At 35.3% G+C, this 17,189-nt stretch overlaps 1 protein-coding gene across 10 annotated transcripts in view; it reads left to right on the forward strand.

Moving 5' to 3' along the window:
- Positions 1–17,189, forward strand: part of PHF14 (PHD finger protein 14) — a 181,307-nt gene that overhangs the window by 92,856 nt on the left and 71,262 nt on the right. Inside the window, exon 17 of one of the 10 annotated variants that reach the window (XM_075492898.1) lies at positions 11,358–12,646. The exons of the other annotated variants lie outside the window; for them this stretch is intronic. Coding sequence (XP_075349013.1) covers positions 11,358–11,370 — 13 coding nt within the window. The 3' untranslated portion in view covers positions 11,371–12,646. Of the gene's footprint in view, positions 1–11,357; positions 12,647–17,189 lie in introns of those variants that run through there. 10 annotated transcript variants of the gene reach the window in all.

Genomic DNA, 17,189 nt, shown 5'->3' on the forward strand with positions numbered 1-17,189 from the left:
TTTCATATAGATTTTACTGCTAAGATGTAATATAATGAGAATATATATTAGAAATAAAATACTATTTAAAATACTATTTTCCTATCTAAAAAAGTTACTGCATCTTTTGATTCAGTTGAAACAAACCACAATTCATGCTTCGCCTACAGTATGTTGTTGATGTACCTGCTGAAAGTAATATTCAAGAATACGCTTACATGGTAATGACATTGCAAAATCTGCAAAAACTCTCTTGACTTCCATTTTTGTCATAATGAAATAATTTTGTTGTGGACCCTTTTTTATATTATTTGAGATAAATATTAGGTAAACATGATGCAATGTACATCATGGTATTATTTCACTGATTTTTTTTTTTTTTTTTTAGTTCTCTTGGAAGTGATTTATATAATACTTAGCACAGAGTTCTACAAATAGAGCATCTTAATACACTTATCAAACTTCTGGCATTGTCTTGAATGCTATTAATTAACAGATTTTTGTATATAATGCAACTAGTCTTTGTCATTGCTTTTAAGAGTTATGTATGATATCTGAATTTTATTTGCATGCACACTTTCAGCTATGGCATAGAACAACCATGTTATAACAACTGTTCTAAATACTTTTTCTAAATAGTTATTTTCAGAAGTGCTGTATGATGCTTTTTATATATAGCTTGATTATGAAATAAATATAGATGTATCTGTTGTTTATACATATCGGTTAACTTCTGGCTTCATTTGAAAAAACTATTACTAAATATTGTATGCTTCAGAATTAGTTAGAAAGAAAACCGTAATTCCTGTTTTTGTGTATTTCAGATTTATTCTGTTCTTAGTCCTTTTCCACTTAGAGACCTGTCATTTCTGTTTTAGAAAGTTTTAAAAATGAAGACTGAAAATGAGTTATGAAATTAAATGAATGTATGAAATATTTGCCTTGTAAGTTAAGCAAATATATTTTGAAACACATCTTTCCAGCCTTTCTATGTCTATCAATCAATCTGAAAAACTCTCAGGCCTTTAAAAAAACAGGTCCAGTGTTAAGATGTTTACTTTAAAATACAAGGTTGTGTCTGTACTGTGGAAGTGAATGCATTACATTTTCCGTACTTTTCTGACTTACTTTGTATTTTGTTTGTAAACGCATCTGAGAACTTTTTACTTAGGCCATTTCATGTGTAAAGTTTTTTATTGTGGAGCTGTAAATTTACAATAATAATAATAATACTAGTTTTCTGGGTTTTTTTATTTTGATGGCTACAAATATGCTTTAGATATGCTCACAGCTATAAAACTTACCCACATAACCTTTCCTGGCTTTTACTTGGTGAAATGTTTATAGTATCTGGGTTTCAGTAGAATATAAAATCACCTTTCAATCAAAGAAAAGGGCCTTTATTGTAACAAATACCATTGAATTTTAGGATGGTATCGGGGCACAATATTTTATTATTTGTGCACAACAAGATTGATTATAAATCAGTCTTGGACACCACTTAGAAATCTAGTATTGGCATGTGGACAGTCAGATGCTGTCTATAAGAGGGCTGGGAAGCAAATTTCTTATTCCTTGTAACTGACAAAAATCCACTACTGACCCAGGCACTGGGCATCACACTTTTTTTTCGACATAGCTACTTACCATCCTAATCATAAGAATCAGCAATACTTAAAAATAATGTCTGAAGCAGGGATTACTCTTCTAATACCTGAAATGAAAGCTTTTAGAATATCAAGAACAAATTATCATAACTTCTTGCTTGACTGTTCCCATACAGCTGAGTCCTGAGTATCCCCTGAGCCCACGGCACTACTCCTCATAATGAAAAAGCATCTGCTGATGTCCACTCTGAACCTCCCAAGCTGCAGGTTGTGGCTGTGAGCCCATGTGATGTCATGGTCACAAGTGGCTGCGCTGTCTGTGTGCCCTTCAGGTGGTTGTGGGTTGCAGCTCAGTCCTCTCACCTTGTCCCTTAGCATCCTCTTTCCCAGATTAAATAAGGCCAGCTTCCTCAGCCTCTCCTTGTAGGTTGTATGCTGCAGGCCCGCTGCCGTCTTGGTAGCTGTTAAGTGGACTCTGTTTTCTCATTTCTCTTGAATTGGTTGGCCCGAAACTGGTTATGGCAATTTAAGCACAGTCTCATTAGCTCTGAGTAGAGGGGAGTAATAACTTCCGTTGATTCGCTGGTCCTGCTTTCATTGAATCGTACCAAGTTTGACACTCATTTTAACCCCCAAGTCTTTTTAGCAGGGCCGAGCATAGCTCAGCCGGTTGCTGCTCAGTCTGCACTGATGCATGGAGTTATCCCCTCTCCATGCAAAATTTCATACTACTTCTTTATGAACTCCAAGATTATGTGCTGGTCTAGTCCTCAAATTTCTGAAGCAAATTTTGGATTGAAGCTTTACTGTTCGATGTGTCAGCCACCCTTCCTAACTTAGCATCATTCTTAAAGTTGCAGAGGGTGAATTTTGTGTCATTATGAGAACTTTTTTATGAACTCTGTTAGCCCCAACATCACCCCCCATGGTACTTTGTCTGTTATTGGACACCATCTAGATCTCAAGCTATTGTCTCTTGCTCTTTGAGTCCAGCAGTCCAGCTAGCTTCCAACCCATTCATTCAGCCTTGTACTTAACTTGGTAAGGAAAATGCTGTAGGAGACTGTTTGAAAACCCTTATGCTGAATACGCTTTGGTATGTTACCACCACTGCTCCTCCCTCTTTCACATAGTCAGTCATTTCATCATGGTCATTTCAAACATGACCAACTCATCCAGCCTTGTTAAATCTTTGCTGCATGCTCTGGGTTACTTTCTTGTCCTTCACATGTTTGAAAATGGATCCTGAGAGGACATGCTCCTTGATATGTCTGAGGGCAGAGGTGAGGCTGACCAACGTGTGATTTCCTAGGTCCTACTTACTACCTTTTTTTAATGGCATGTCTTAACTCTTTAAGATGGGCTTATCTTAGCATTTTTCAGTTGTCAGAGACCTGCCTTGATTGTCATGATGTTTCTTAGATCTTACACAGGAGCCTGATGGAGGTAACAAGCATCCCTTTCAGAAACATTGGATAGTCCCCATGGATTTGAATATATTCAGACAGAGTAGGCCTTGACTTGTTGCTTTGCTGCTGTTGGCTGTCCTTGTCTTTCCCAGGTCACGCTGGTAGGGACAGAAGTCTGACAGCAAGCTGTCACTGTGCAGACTGAGGCTTTGAGCACAAAAGCATCAAGAACATCAGCCCCTTCTGTGTTATCAGTTGAAATCCAATCCGTATTTTCTCTGAATTTCCTTTCACTGCTAACATTCTTGTAGAACTGTTTTCTGTTTCTCATTGGACCCACCTGGGGTTTCGCCTTATGAATTTTGTCCCTAAGTGCTCAAGCAACCTTTTAATACTCCTCCTGTGTAACTTGTAGTTGTTTCCATTTCTTATGTGTTACCACCACTCATTTTGCATATCTAGTTGAGTAAGAAGCTTCTTGCTTAAGCAAACAGACCTTCTGCTGGATTTCCTCATCTCCTGTACAATGGGATGATGTGTTTCCCTGAGCTCTGAGTAAATTTTCTTTTAAAAATCATCCCTCTCCCGCTTGATAACTTTCCCTTCATGACAGCCACCTGCAGGATTCTGCCAGCAGTTCCTTTGACAACCCAAGGTTTCTTCTTCCAAAGCCATGATACAGCTTTTTGTAGCGTTGGTGATGAAGTAATAGTAAATTCTTCTGTAATTTTTAAATGGTAACAGTGATAAGAGACTGTATTGATACCTCCCTTTGTTCCTGGACACAATGTTCCAATAAAAAATAAAGTTTCAGTAGTGCCATTAATCTTCTCAAGCTAAACTATAAATAAAAACTGATCTTAATTGATTTCTGCATTTCTCAGTCATAGCAGCAAGTGCATCAGAGATTTTGACCTGGGATATGATATACAGCGGTTTGGTAAAGAGGTTCCGCGTGATGCTCTAGAGACTTGAATGGCTCCCAGCAGAACTGTTACAGTTTTGAAGTTTCTAGGAGTGGGAGTTTTGGGAGAAAAAAAAACTATAAATGTCTTGAAGAAAAAATTACTTCAAAAAGGAAGAAAGAATACCCATCTGTTAACCCTGAATCTGTGTTTTAGACTGAGCAGACTAATATAGTTACGTGACGCCTGTTACTTACAGCGGGACAGCTCACACTTACTAGTAGACACGTGCTTGATAGAGCAGCTGAGCGGGAAAAGAGAATTCCTACTTTGGCTTGTTTTGTGGCACTCTGATAGTCATGCTTTGGTTTTAACATGTTGAAGTCATAAAGGAGGTTCTAAATGCTTCACAGATACCAATAAACCATCAACAACTGATGGCTAACTTAGTGGCTTAGGCCTGCGTTTTCTTTAACAGCAGCATGAAAACCATGCAGTCCGGTGGCTTTGCAGGTGGCCCACCTGATGATGACTGTCAAGTGTTAAAATATAGACACTGCAATGAAATATAGATTTTCTTTTCAGAAGTCATCTCTCCCCAGTTATAAAGAGCCAACCCACAAAAATTACTTCATCTACTTTTCTGTAAAAAATAAACAAATTAATAAAATGTGTAATATTATTATTATCTGAAATATTAATGGTATGTTAGTATATTTATGTAGTACTTAAGAGTACACTGTTCTTACAGTACAGTGAGTGACAGTAACTTATATTACACAATTCCTTTTTATTATATAAAATATAAACATTTTTATTTAGTTTATGCTGTTGACTTACTTTAGTGGCAGATTAAGTCTTAATTACCCACATTTTATGCAAGAGAGAATTTTGCTGGGAAGATACTCTGTGACTGTTATCATCAACAGAATCCGAAGCCTTTTTAGCCTGCTTTGGCATCGGGCAAAGTGGTTGATGCTGAGGGTTAGGTTATCAGAGGAAAGCTCACAGTTTTGTCTTTAAGACAGCTAGTCGTGTTTATTTGGTCAAGCATGTTTTGTGTGCACAGACAGCCTAAGACTAAGGCTGGGTGAGTAAAGGCCAACTTAGTTCTGCAATGAAAATGTTTTCCTAATTTTTTGTTTCACTTCATTGTATGTTCATGAGATAAAAACAAAAACAAGGGGGAAATAAACCCCTGTCTGTGTGAGGAAATACCAAATGGCTTTCTTGTAAGGCAAAGTTTTACTTTTCAGATCATATGTATACTTATGTAGGGGATCAGAAGTATTTTGAAAATGACATTTCAATTGTTCAAGAAGTACAGAGTTTTGATTTAAAAGACCAACTTTCACATAATTCAAAATTAAAACATTCTGTCCTTAAATTAGTGTGTAGTTCTGTCAATAGAATAGCTTTTTTAATTTCTGTGCTTATATTGCCTTTGCCTTTTTCTTTTGTTGCTTTGACATTTTTGCATGTTAAATCCATCTTGTTGGGTGAAATAATTGAACATAATATGTAACTTTGCTGTCAGGATAGATAATGGATTTAATAAGACTTCCCATCTGTTCACTTTCAAAACCAAGACAGCATACAAACTGAGAAAAACTAGGTAGGTGGTAAAGGCATTATGTTGGAGATGGTGCATTAAGCTACTGAGCACCACTGTTTCAGGTCAATTTTAGTTGTATTTTATCTTACTACTTTATAACTTGGTTACTTTTGGCTTAGTTGAACTAATGTTCCATTGATAAATTTGCCCTGCATCACAGGATGTTAAGGAAGATGACTCCTAGTCATTCAAACAGGAGAGCAAAAAGTGGTTTAGTATATTAAAATATTTTTAAAATATAAAATTCTGGTTTATGTTAAAACTGAAGGCTTGATTTCTTTTTTGAATCTCCACGAAAGGCTTCTTTTTGAAGCAATACCTTTTTTTCAGGCAGCAGTTAGACCTAACATTGAGAATTTATATTCCAGTTACTAGTAATTCATTAAACTGAGAGACCTTTCATCAAATTCTGTTTTGTAATCTTAAAAAAATTGACCTGCCAGCTACATATTGCTGGCAACATCTATTGCCACATCCTGATTCAGATACAGTTTTATTATCATATAACGATGATTACATTATTCATCAATATTCAGTTATCCAAGTATGTGAAAAAGATCACTTCCTGAATGAGAGACAAAATGAATCAAGTTGAAAAAGTTGTACTGAATTTTGGAGAAAATATCTTTGTTAAAATATGCAGTGATACATGTGAATCACTCGGAGTCTGAGCTGCGCATCAGTGTCAGTCTGTGTTCCCCTTAATTCTGATGAAATGTAAACAAGGTGTCTGATATTTAGCAGTGCAGCAACTGACATGAACAGGGTCTATGGATAGCGGCCCATTCATTTCCCCTCAAGGCTTTGTTAACTCCCCATCTATAGCACAGTTTTTTTCTTTAAGATTTATTCTGTTTAAACTTAACTTTAATTGTGAAGTTCCTACTGGTACACCTCTTTTCTGTGAAAACTGTTGTAAACCAAACTTCTATGGGAAGATATGATTTCATACGTATCGTTGCCATGTTTAGAAGTTATGCTCATTTTTTTTCCTTTGAATGCATCTAAGTACTCAACTGAAAATATGTACAGTCTGTTACAGTGTAGATTACATGATATTGTGCAGTCAGGATTGAGAATTAGTTTTGTATTGTCATATGACCTTGTGTTATACAAGCCCTAACTCAGTATTTTGGTTGGTAATAACAATAATTAATAATAAAAAAATTATGTTCTATGACCTGTTTTTCTAACTACATAATGAATATGCTAGCAGTCACAAGATTCGGTTGAATTCATGGGTTGGCATTCAGTTGAACAGAGTTTTTCTTACAGTGAGTACAGAGATTAAACTTGAAAATGCTCTCCTCGTGTGCTCATTCAAAATAATAGCAGGAAGAAGGAAGAGTTTTGCTTTAAGTGGAAAGGGATAGTCACTCCTTGCACTCGCACATTGAATCAGATAGAGACAGCTGCAGAGGGAAGATATGCATTGCAAAAAACAGATCAATTGGATTCAGTCACATCCAAATGAAATTACATCAGTCAATAACCTTCCTTTCACATTACTGAAATCTTCCTGGCCCAAATTTCTCTTGCAGGTTACTGAGTTTTGCCAATGATTAAAGTATCTTGAAATTGCTTCGATAACATCAAGGACCTTGTTGTGACAAGGTCTGTAAATGCAGTCTGTTAAAAGAGAAAGCTGGGTTTCATGTAGAGTATTGAGTGTATTGACTGAATTTTTTTTCATGGGTTCTCAGAAGCTCGTATTCACAAAGACAGTGCAGAATGAAGGAAAATGACACACTTATTACTGAATGAAACGATTTCACATATGTGATACCAATATTTTATTTGATCTTTTGTATAGGATATGTCATTTCTTCTAGGCTTTGAAACAGTTTGAGAATGTGTTCCTGTTTTGAAGTGGGCATAGTCGTACTTGGAGAACAGAATTCTGTAAATCAGGACTACTGTTAGTCTTACTTGTTTACCTCAGTCAACACGTTTATGCAGTGACCAGCTCTAAATGTCACTGCTTATGCTCCAGTGTGCCAGTTATTAGAATGAAGCAAAGCTTTTCTGTTCCAGTGGTACCTCAGATGCTGTGATGTTTTGTCCTGCGGATAACTTTTTTACAGACTAATCAGTGTGTATATTACCAAATAGAAATCTGTAATCATTTGGGAAGCATTTATTAATATTTATAACTTGATCAATATTGAGAAGAATTGAAGTAATTAACAGTGTCTAGAAGACCCATTGCTCATCATTGTTTTGGGAGTCTGTTTTTTTCACTAAAGAGCTATGTAACTCTCATCCACTTATTGGAGTTGTGGGTACAAATTAATTCCTGGCATCAAGAGGTGTACCTTGAGCAGCCTGAATTTTAAAAATGCATATTACTTATATCACCTTCAAATGGTTTGGTGTTTACTGCAGATACGGTTCCTTGCCTTCTAAAATTGGTCTTTGTCAGCACTTCCTCTATAATTAAATAGCTCTATTTTCCCTCTCTTTCATTACCATCTTACCTCATTAAAGTTTTTCCCAAATACCCCAAATACCTCTTTACGCTTGACAGACTTACCTGGTGAGAGAGTCCTAATGTTTCAGAATTGATAAGGCATGCTGAAGCAGTTTCCTACCTTCAGACCTTTGAAGATAAACTGAGCTTACGTTATGGTTGCGAATGTATTTTACTTGTGCCCAGTTAGCAGCCAAAAACATTGTTCTCACAACAGGTGTTTAACCTGATGAAAGCAAGTATTAAAATGGCTAAAAAGAACCAGGATCAAAACTACTAACATAAGCATTACATTTGTCTGCAATTTGCACTTTTCGGTAACTGTTACACAAATGAAGAGGGCCTTTGGCAATTCCAGGAGAAAGTATTGAAATAATTTGTGGGGTTTCTTGTCCTGTAAATTCCTTTGAAAAGGAAATTTGCCCATATTCATAGATGCCCCTATTACATAATATTTACTTAACTGAGGAAGCAGATTACAGCCATGTGTGGTTAGGGAGGAGAGTGAGAGAGGTTGATGTATTTCTCTCCCTTTGTACCAAAACTTGAAGGAAAGTGCTTTTATAGGTATTTTTGTCCTGGAATGAGGGAGAGCTGGGAGAGAACAACTCTTCTAAAGGACCAAACATGCAATTGAGAACCTCCCTGTTGAAAGCATCTATTACGGCATTACCTGTGATGCTTTTTTCTGTCTGATACTTGTTCCATCTACTGGTGAGAACAGAAAGCTGTTCAGTTTTGCTCACTGTCCTTATTTCAGATTTTTGTGTTCAGTAAATCCTTTTCCCAACTAAGGCTGAAAATGCAAGTTCATGTGTCACAGGCAGCTCTGGGTACTGCAGTCAGTGGAAATTAGAATGGATGCATAGGTGCCTCAATTTAGTGTAAATCCTCTATAGTGCATTTCATCACATTTAAGTAAGTGCCAGGAGGTTGTTAAGCACGTATAGGAATGGGAGCAGTTCTTTGGATGATGGAGGGCTGGGAAATGGTATGTAGGGGTGAGAGAAAAGCAAAAGCAGAGAATAGAACAGAAGAAATGTTATCAATGTGGGAGGTCCCAGGAAAAATTTTTAGTAAGTAGTTCTCCAAAATCAGTAGGCAGTTAACTGATGAGTTTGTGGGTTACCAGCTTAAAAAAAGCTATTGTATTTATCCATTTATATTCCTTTGTCTTTTACCAATCTGTTGCTGGTTAGAACTGTGTTTAAACAAAGTCAGTAGTGATTCCTTAACTAAGTAATACTTTGGAGATGAGAGGGGTGAAGATAACCCTAAATCATGTAAAATAAATTATGTCAAGTCAAATTTCAAAAACAGTAGAAATGGAAAAATTGTCCAACCATTTAAACAGTAAATTCCCTTTAATGTGTCAGTAAATATTATAATATTCTTTTAAATTTTTTGATATGTCGTTATCAATAAAAATGCAATACAAAAAAATATTACAGGAATCACTAGTGCAGGTATAGGTTACTTACACTTCTTACTCGATACCTGCATTCTTACAGCCTTACCTAAAGTACTACAAAAAATTAGGATCTTGGCTTTGCTCTATAGTTACAAGTTTCCTCTGGGAGCCTTGTTTGTCTTTTATTACTTGGATTTGTGAGCTTATTGTTAAAATAACTTATTTTATTAGTTCAACTATGAAGTTGAAGTTTCATATATAAAAACATATGTTTACATAAATATATTTTAATGTAAAATATTTTATAAATATAAAATTATTTTTATTTAAGTATAATTATAAGTACATATACATATATATGAGTACATATACATACATATATATGTGTCTATATAGATACACACTCATTTTGAGAAACAGAAATAAAAACTTGTATTAAAAGTATGCATCACTGTATTCATGTCCAAACCTTGCTAGCCCAGATAGGCGTAGCCCATCACATTCTGATGACCTGACTCTGATGGTACAGTTGCAGCTACTCATACTGTTGCTGAGAGGATAGAGGTGGCACAAAGACCTTGAGCTTATCTCAAATTGTTTGCTGATGCTACCCGTCATGTTTCTGCACTTGAATGTGCACCCATGTCAACCTCACCCACTCTGAGGTGATCAGAACAAATGCAGTTGCACTAGCTAAGGGAAGGGGATTGTAATAAGATGACTATTAAAAGTATTTCTATTTTACCGTTGAGCTTTTCTTCAGTTTCTTAAAATGTTCAAAATTGGACTGTAGTATTGCAGTTCAGGACACCTGATTTAAAATTCTAATCATGTCCGGAGTAAGAGATGAAGTGAGAATTGAAATGGATTTACGTATACTACTTCCTTACCATCCCTCTAACTCTTAGACTCAAAATCCTTACACGCAAAATTAAAATTAGTTTGCAAAGAACTGTTGTTGGAACATGTGGCGACACTATGGCTCCTGTTCATCAGATTGTTATTTTTTGTTTTATGAAAGTATGACAGCAGTTTAGAATTCCTTTTTATTTACAATTCTACTTTAATACATTTCAAAGTAGAAAACAAAACAAATGCAGTGGAGATTTTATATAGGTCTTTCTTTGAAAACTGATGTGTATTTGATATGCCAGCACAGTTTAAAGACAACATGGATTTTTTTCTACTTAAAATCTTACAGTGCTATCAGTTACATTAATTTGCTGTATTGCAAGTAGTTTTAGAGTTTAAATGTAGAGAATAATTTTATTGTATTTATTTCAAAAAATTGTGTTTATTTCAAAAAACATCCTTGGAAAGTACATGTCATGAGAGTGTCAAAAGACAGGAAGTAAGAGTAGGAATAAAAAGCTGTGAAGACTTGAATTATTGCCTCAAATACATTGTTTCAGGAGTGACTAAAGCTTTCTATGTACTGAATTATTACATTGCATTATGAAAGAAACCTTCCCTTACTTAATGCTTCTTAAATCCTAAGACTTATGTTCTTTCAAATGCTATTCTATAAAGCATTTTTTAAGTTTGTAACACAGTACCCATGTTGTTTGTGCTTGTCATGTAGTCAGTCCCATACCTGCATTTGTGTGGGTTTCAAATCTGAGGAAAATGCTAGCTTCACAATCAAGCCTACTTGTATTAAATTGTTGCTTTTATGATTAAAGAAAAAAAAAAGAGAAAATTATCTTCTCTGTCTTATGGTGGACTGCGTTTGTTCTTTGAGCTGTATTGAGAAAAAAGTTAAAAGGATGCTATACTTAACTCAGTTTAATGTTTTGACACTTAGAGACTCTTGGAAGTTTGGTATGAGTGTCTTAAACTATTTGGATCTGAGCATAGACATTGCTTGAATTTAGTGTGATGTTAAAATGTTTCATAAGACAGAGCAGAGCTGCTATGATCTTTCAATGTTAATATTTTTTTCTTATCACTTTACTGTGTAGATACCCTTCATGAGACACAACTCTGCCACAACTCATCCTCGGAGGCAATCGTGGAAACCTTTTATAATATGATTTTTAAATGTGGATAAAGCTCTCAATAGAGTACCTAAAGTAAAGGAGAACAGCTACCTTGTCTCTACTATAAGCTTATTATGACAAAAAGTTGAGTTTGCTTGTCAGGCTTGGATAGAATGTAATTGATTGGTTTGTTATTTGGACTGACAAGGTAGTTAATTTGCCTGCATTTTTTTTTGCACTAATCAGGAACTTTTCGTATGTGCATTGTTGAAAAATCCCGGATAAATGTCTTGTCAGAATTGTCCTATTAAGTAATGTCTTTTTCCCCTGTGCTTCGTTGGCAAATGATGTTATACAATGCTTGGATTCACTGAAGAGTGACAGAAGCCTGTGGGACTTAAATATTGTGCATTCCTCTATGGTGATACCGAATGAAATAAGCAACCATTTGCCATCCGCCTGCCGCTCTACTTATATGCAGTTTAATAAGAACATTTCTATATAGAACACCATGTTGTACATAGACCTTACTGTAAAAAGGACTGTTTCCTAAAAAAAAAAAAAAAAAGTTCAGTGATAATGAGACCTGTAAAACACTTGAGACTTACTATTCTGAAGGAATAGATTTGCCACGAAAAAATTGATTTTATGCTTATTAGTATGAACTAATTGTTTCTGACTTCTATTTACTCGAGTGAATAGAATTATACCTATATCGCTTTCTGAAGAATTTTTAAGGAAAAGAAAAATTTGAGTATATGCAGACATTTGTTTTATTTGGCTTACTTCTCTGGCAGTGTTCAGGACAAGCTTATCTCCTCACAATACAAATATGAAATTGTTATGTAATTTGGGGAAGGAATGAAGAACTGATCACACAGCCTGACAGCTGAGATCTTCGTCTTCGTCCATATATATCCTGGTAGATGCAGACATAGTGTTTTGATCTACAAATGGTACCGGTCCAGTTCTTAAATCTACAGTAGCAGTGTGTTGACATCTTCATCGTTTTCATCTTGAACTTGCTTGGAAAAATTCTGCTCAAATGCAATCACACTTGTAACTTTATGACATATAATCTTTGAATTTCTTGAGATATGGTGGTTTTTGTCATCTATCAAGACACATTTCCATTTGAAAATATTTTTTAAACTTAAGAAAGAAATTAAATGCTGTAATGAGTAATAGGAGAAATATACAAATTTGTGTATACTTATCTAAAAGTCATATCTTACCAGGGCATTTCATGTTTGGATATTATATTAAATAAAATTAACCTGATGTCTAACACGTCGTTTTGTTTTAAAAAGGGAGTGGGATGATATCAGAGTAAGATTTTTGTCTGAACTATCAGGAATGCTTACCATTCGGCATTGGCAAGGCACACAAAGACACCTTTAAAATAAAGAAGTTTGCACTAGGAAGTAGACATTAATGCAGGAATTTGATCTTTAGGAATTGATTAATCCATCTGAGGAAGAAAAGACCAATTTTAGTGACCACTTGTCCAGAATTTTGAAGTACAGTAAAAGTTATACCCAAATGCTGTGCTAATGAGGGGAAAAAAGAAGGGTGTTTGCCCATATGTCATGTTGAGTTTAGGAAAAAAAAATAGAAAGTAATGTTTAGTGTGATTTATGATCAGTTATTAAAGTAACACAGTATAGGTATCATGAGTAGGAGAGAATGATAAATGTAGCATATCATGGCTTTAGTAAGACTTTTAAAATACTTTTGTGTGTGACATTCTGCTAAATAAGCTAGAGAATTTTTCTGTTAATTAAGCTACAATAAAATATGTAGCTGATTAGAAAAGCAGACTAGTTACCATGGAGTCACTGTCAAATGATACTCCACTCGCTGTGTTCCAATCAGGACTGTCCTGGATTCAGTATTATTATATTTTTGTTAATTTTTGCTTTAGTGTGTTAGGTGCTGGAATAAAGAGTTTGGGAAAATAGAGCTATTTAATTATAGAGGAAGTGCTGACAGAGACCAATTTTAGAAGGCAAGGAACCGTATCTGCAGGTGATGTCAGTATGATGTAAGGGATTACAGGGTTAGAATTAAAAATGAAATTTTAAGAAAGGACCCAGAAAACGCATGCAGTGCAGTAAAGGAAAAAGCAAATGACCATTTAGTGCATGACTATGATACGAAGAGTAACTAGTTAGGAGATGCGTCTTCAAAAAAAAAAAGGTATGGGGGACTCTGGATCACAAACTGATCGCGAATCAAACTGATTATACCTGAGATGTACAAAGAGAGGTGTTACATTTAACCCATGAAAGTACACCTCCTGATTATTCAGCAGACAGGTATCTCAGCCTTGGAAAAGCCTCAGCTAGCATATTCTGTGCACTTTCTCAAGAAACATGTAGGGAAGTCCAAAGCAAATGGAACTGAATGATAAGAAGACTACAGGAGACATAAATTAATAAAAAAGCTTAAAATAGTTGGATTTCTTTAATTTAGAGAAGATTGGGGAATCTGTCGTCAAACAGCCTAAATTAATACAAAGACAATGAAGAGAGAAGTCGCTGCAAAGAGGGGAAGAAAGAAGTTGTTCTTCAAATCTGGTCAGACCAAAAATAAGTCTGAAGTTGTAGCAAGATGATTTGGCAATAGAAAGGGGTTTTTTCTAACAACAAGAATAATTGCACTAGAGAAGTTTGTTAGAGAAGTTGAGTAATGTCTGCTATTGGAGGCTTTTAAGGAGACTAATGTGTGTTAAAAACTGTTTGAGTACTGTTGATACTCCCTTGGGCATGCTTGATAGCCTAAGGTGATCTGCTGTATTTTGTATGTTTGTGCCCCAGCTTCTTTGTAGGATTTTGTTCCTTCCGTGGCACTTTCTTTTGACATTAGGTATTAGATTAGTTTTTAATCTGTCTCTCTTCTTTCATGTGATTCATTATGTCTCTTGCCTCTTTTTCTGGAAAACAACATGTTAAAACTCTAATATTTCACCTTTTGAAAGAAGTTAGTTTGATGGCAATCTTCAAATCTGTAATGGACTTCTCTAGTAGTTCACAAACGATACACTGTTCAGTATAGCTAAGTCTATTAGTCTGAATACCTGAGAACGGCACTATAGATGCAATCATGTATTATGACTAGAACGTACTTCAGAAAAACTAATGCAGCATTTGCTAATAGCTTTCTTAAATTTTACACTCTTCAGTTTGCCAAGGGGGACTATCCTGGTTCTTTCAGAATTTCCTGTCTTTCCTAAGAAAGAACATACTTTTGACTTTTTTGGGAACTGTAATTTGTGTAGCATAATCTTAATACGTGTCTTGAGGCATTGTCTTCACAGGAATACTTAATTTAAACTTAAAATACTGTAAGTTCTATACAGTAGCTGTATAATATTAACAAAACCAAACACAGTTGAGATAGCATTTACATCAATATATTCCCCTTGTATATGTGGGTCCTTAGTGAATTTTGCAAAATAATTTCTCAAAGCCACATGTTTCGTAGTTTTGAAGTACTATGAGAGAGAGAGAAGTGAGCACTTCTTGCTGAAAGGAAGCTGTTCACATACAGGTATAGTAAATAAAGTTTCTTTATAGCATTCATATAATTCACTGTGTACATGCAAACTAAATTTCATGAAAGAGATGAATTGTAGACCATTTGGAAAAAATCTGGATTACATAGAAATGTCATATAACGATAGCCAATTCAGTTTATTCCTTACCCATAAATAATCAACACTAAATTTGAGGGTTTGGGGTGTTGTTTGTTTGTTTTAGTATTAAAAGCATGAATAAAATCAAGTAGGAGAGGTGGCAGTTTTGGGTTTAGCATAATAACTTCAGCTACACAGATGTCTGCCAGATGAATGTTTATTTTCTTTTGCTCATTTGTGGTATCAATGATCGACACTATTTGTCAGTTCTGTTAAAGTGAAGTAGTTGATGTTCAGGTTACATGATGATAAGCATCTGGGGGTGGACGGGAATAGAAGCTACATAAAATGTTTTTTTTCCTTTTGGATTTATAGGTAGAATATTTTCTTTACCTTTTTTGCTTTAAAGTAGAACATTCTAAGGGTAAAAACCATAGCAGTTCATGCTGTTACGTATTATAAATAGTGTTAAATACACAATTTTTTAAAAACTTACTTCATATAGCAGACGCTGAAGAGTGTAGCAGAGATCCTCTAAGTGAATGAAGGTTTCTCCGCAGGATCATTGTACACTAAAAAGAAAGAATGGTCATTTTATTAATGCCCTTGAGTTTGGACAGAAATTTGAGTTAAGTTACAGATTATACAGTTTCCCACTTCCAAAGCTGTATAGGTACTTTATCCTGAAACTACTATTAGCTAATGATCAGAAAGCTTGTCCTGCTCTGTTGGGCCATGTGTCCATCTTGCCCATACACTGTCTTCATCAGTAGTAGGTAGATAGAAAAAACAGAATGTAATAATCATCCTGCATCTGGTATACTCTCTCACCTTTCAGCAATAGCCATGCCCCTCTCTCTTCCAGGCATAACAGAAGAGTCTACTGGCTTATCTAACATTATAAACTGTGGAAGTCAGGGACTTCCTTTTGTATGCTTGCATTGTACCTGGCATAATAGAAATTTCAATGTGGCTTTTAATTACTTTGTGTAATACCATAAGCATTACACATTATCCTTTCCAGAAAGAGTATTTAATTTACTTTAAATCAAAATTATGAAAATATTATAATCCAGAAAGATTTAGGTTGGAAGAAGCCTTTGGAGGACATCTGTTCCAGCCCCTCACTCAAAGCAGGACTAACTGCAAAGTTAGATCTAACTTCGAAATTAGATCGAATTACTCAGAGTTATATCCAGCTGAATTGTAAGCATCTTTTCAGATAGAGAGCCTTTCAGGATAACCAGTACCCATGTTTGGAGAGGCTGTATAGTAGGGCTATATCCTGGTTTATAGTTAATATTGTATGCATGTGCCTTCATGTAAGAATTTTAGTGCTGGAATCTGTCACACTCCTGATGCTGAAGTCACCTAAAGCTTGGCTGGCCTATGTGAGAAGACTTTTAAATTATCCTGGTGCTAATAATTTCATAAAACTGTTCTATAGACCAGAAACTGTAAGATGACTTGACCATCCATTTTTAGCTGATATGCCACTTACAGGCAAGGGAATAAGTGTAGAAATCAGGAAGAGGAAGAACGGCTTTTTCCATTTTATACTTAATATGGTTTTCTCTTTTGACAATATTCTGCCTAAAACCAAAAGAGTTGCTGAAGAACTAGACCTTATATTTTAAATTAGAGTCTAAATACAGCACTGCATCACTTCTGTTTTGTGCTTGGCCTATGACATATCACAGCAAAATCAAAGCAATTTCTGTTGGAATCCATGAGGCTGAATTGAAGAGTTTTGGTGTAGAATGGCAGGGTAAGATATGAAGGTTTATCTTCACTTACTTTCACTTTGTTTCAAGAGATGTCAGAAGAAAAAGCTAAAAAGAAGAATGTTTTCCACATATTCTATAATGAAAAAGTACTATTGTTTTGGGTCCTTCCTCAGTAAGTAGAATAAATGTACTTTTTGGACAGCATTAATAACAGTGCAGTAAATATACGATTATACAGTTATTTCACCATGAGATCTTTAATTTTATTCTTTAAATAAGGGCATGGGAAATTGCCTTCTTTGACATTACATGTAAGAATTGCTGTTATAACCCATCCCATCATATTAATTCCTATCAACCAACATTTATCACTTCCGTGGTCTGGTTGCAATTAAGTTATCACAGGAGCACTGCTCACCTGCTCCAGTCCAAAATCAGTCATCTTGGGTT

Source organism: Mycteria americana, chromosome 2 (assembly GCF_035582795.1).
Source record: "Mycteria americana isolate JAX WOST 10 ecotype Jacksonville Zoo and Gardens chromosome 2, USCA_MyAme_1.0, whole genome shotgun sequence".
In the NCBI taxonomy this organism is placed as follows: Eukaryota; Metazoa; Chordata; class Aves; order Ciconiiformes; family Ciconiidae; genus Mycteria; species Mycteria americana.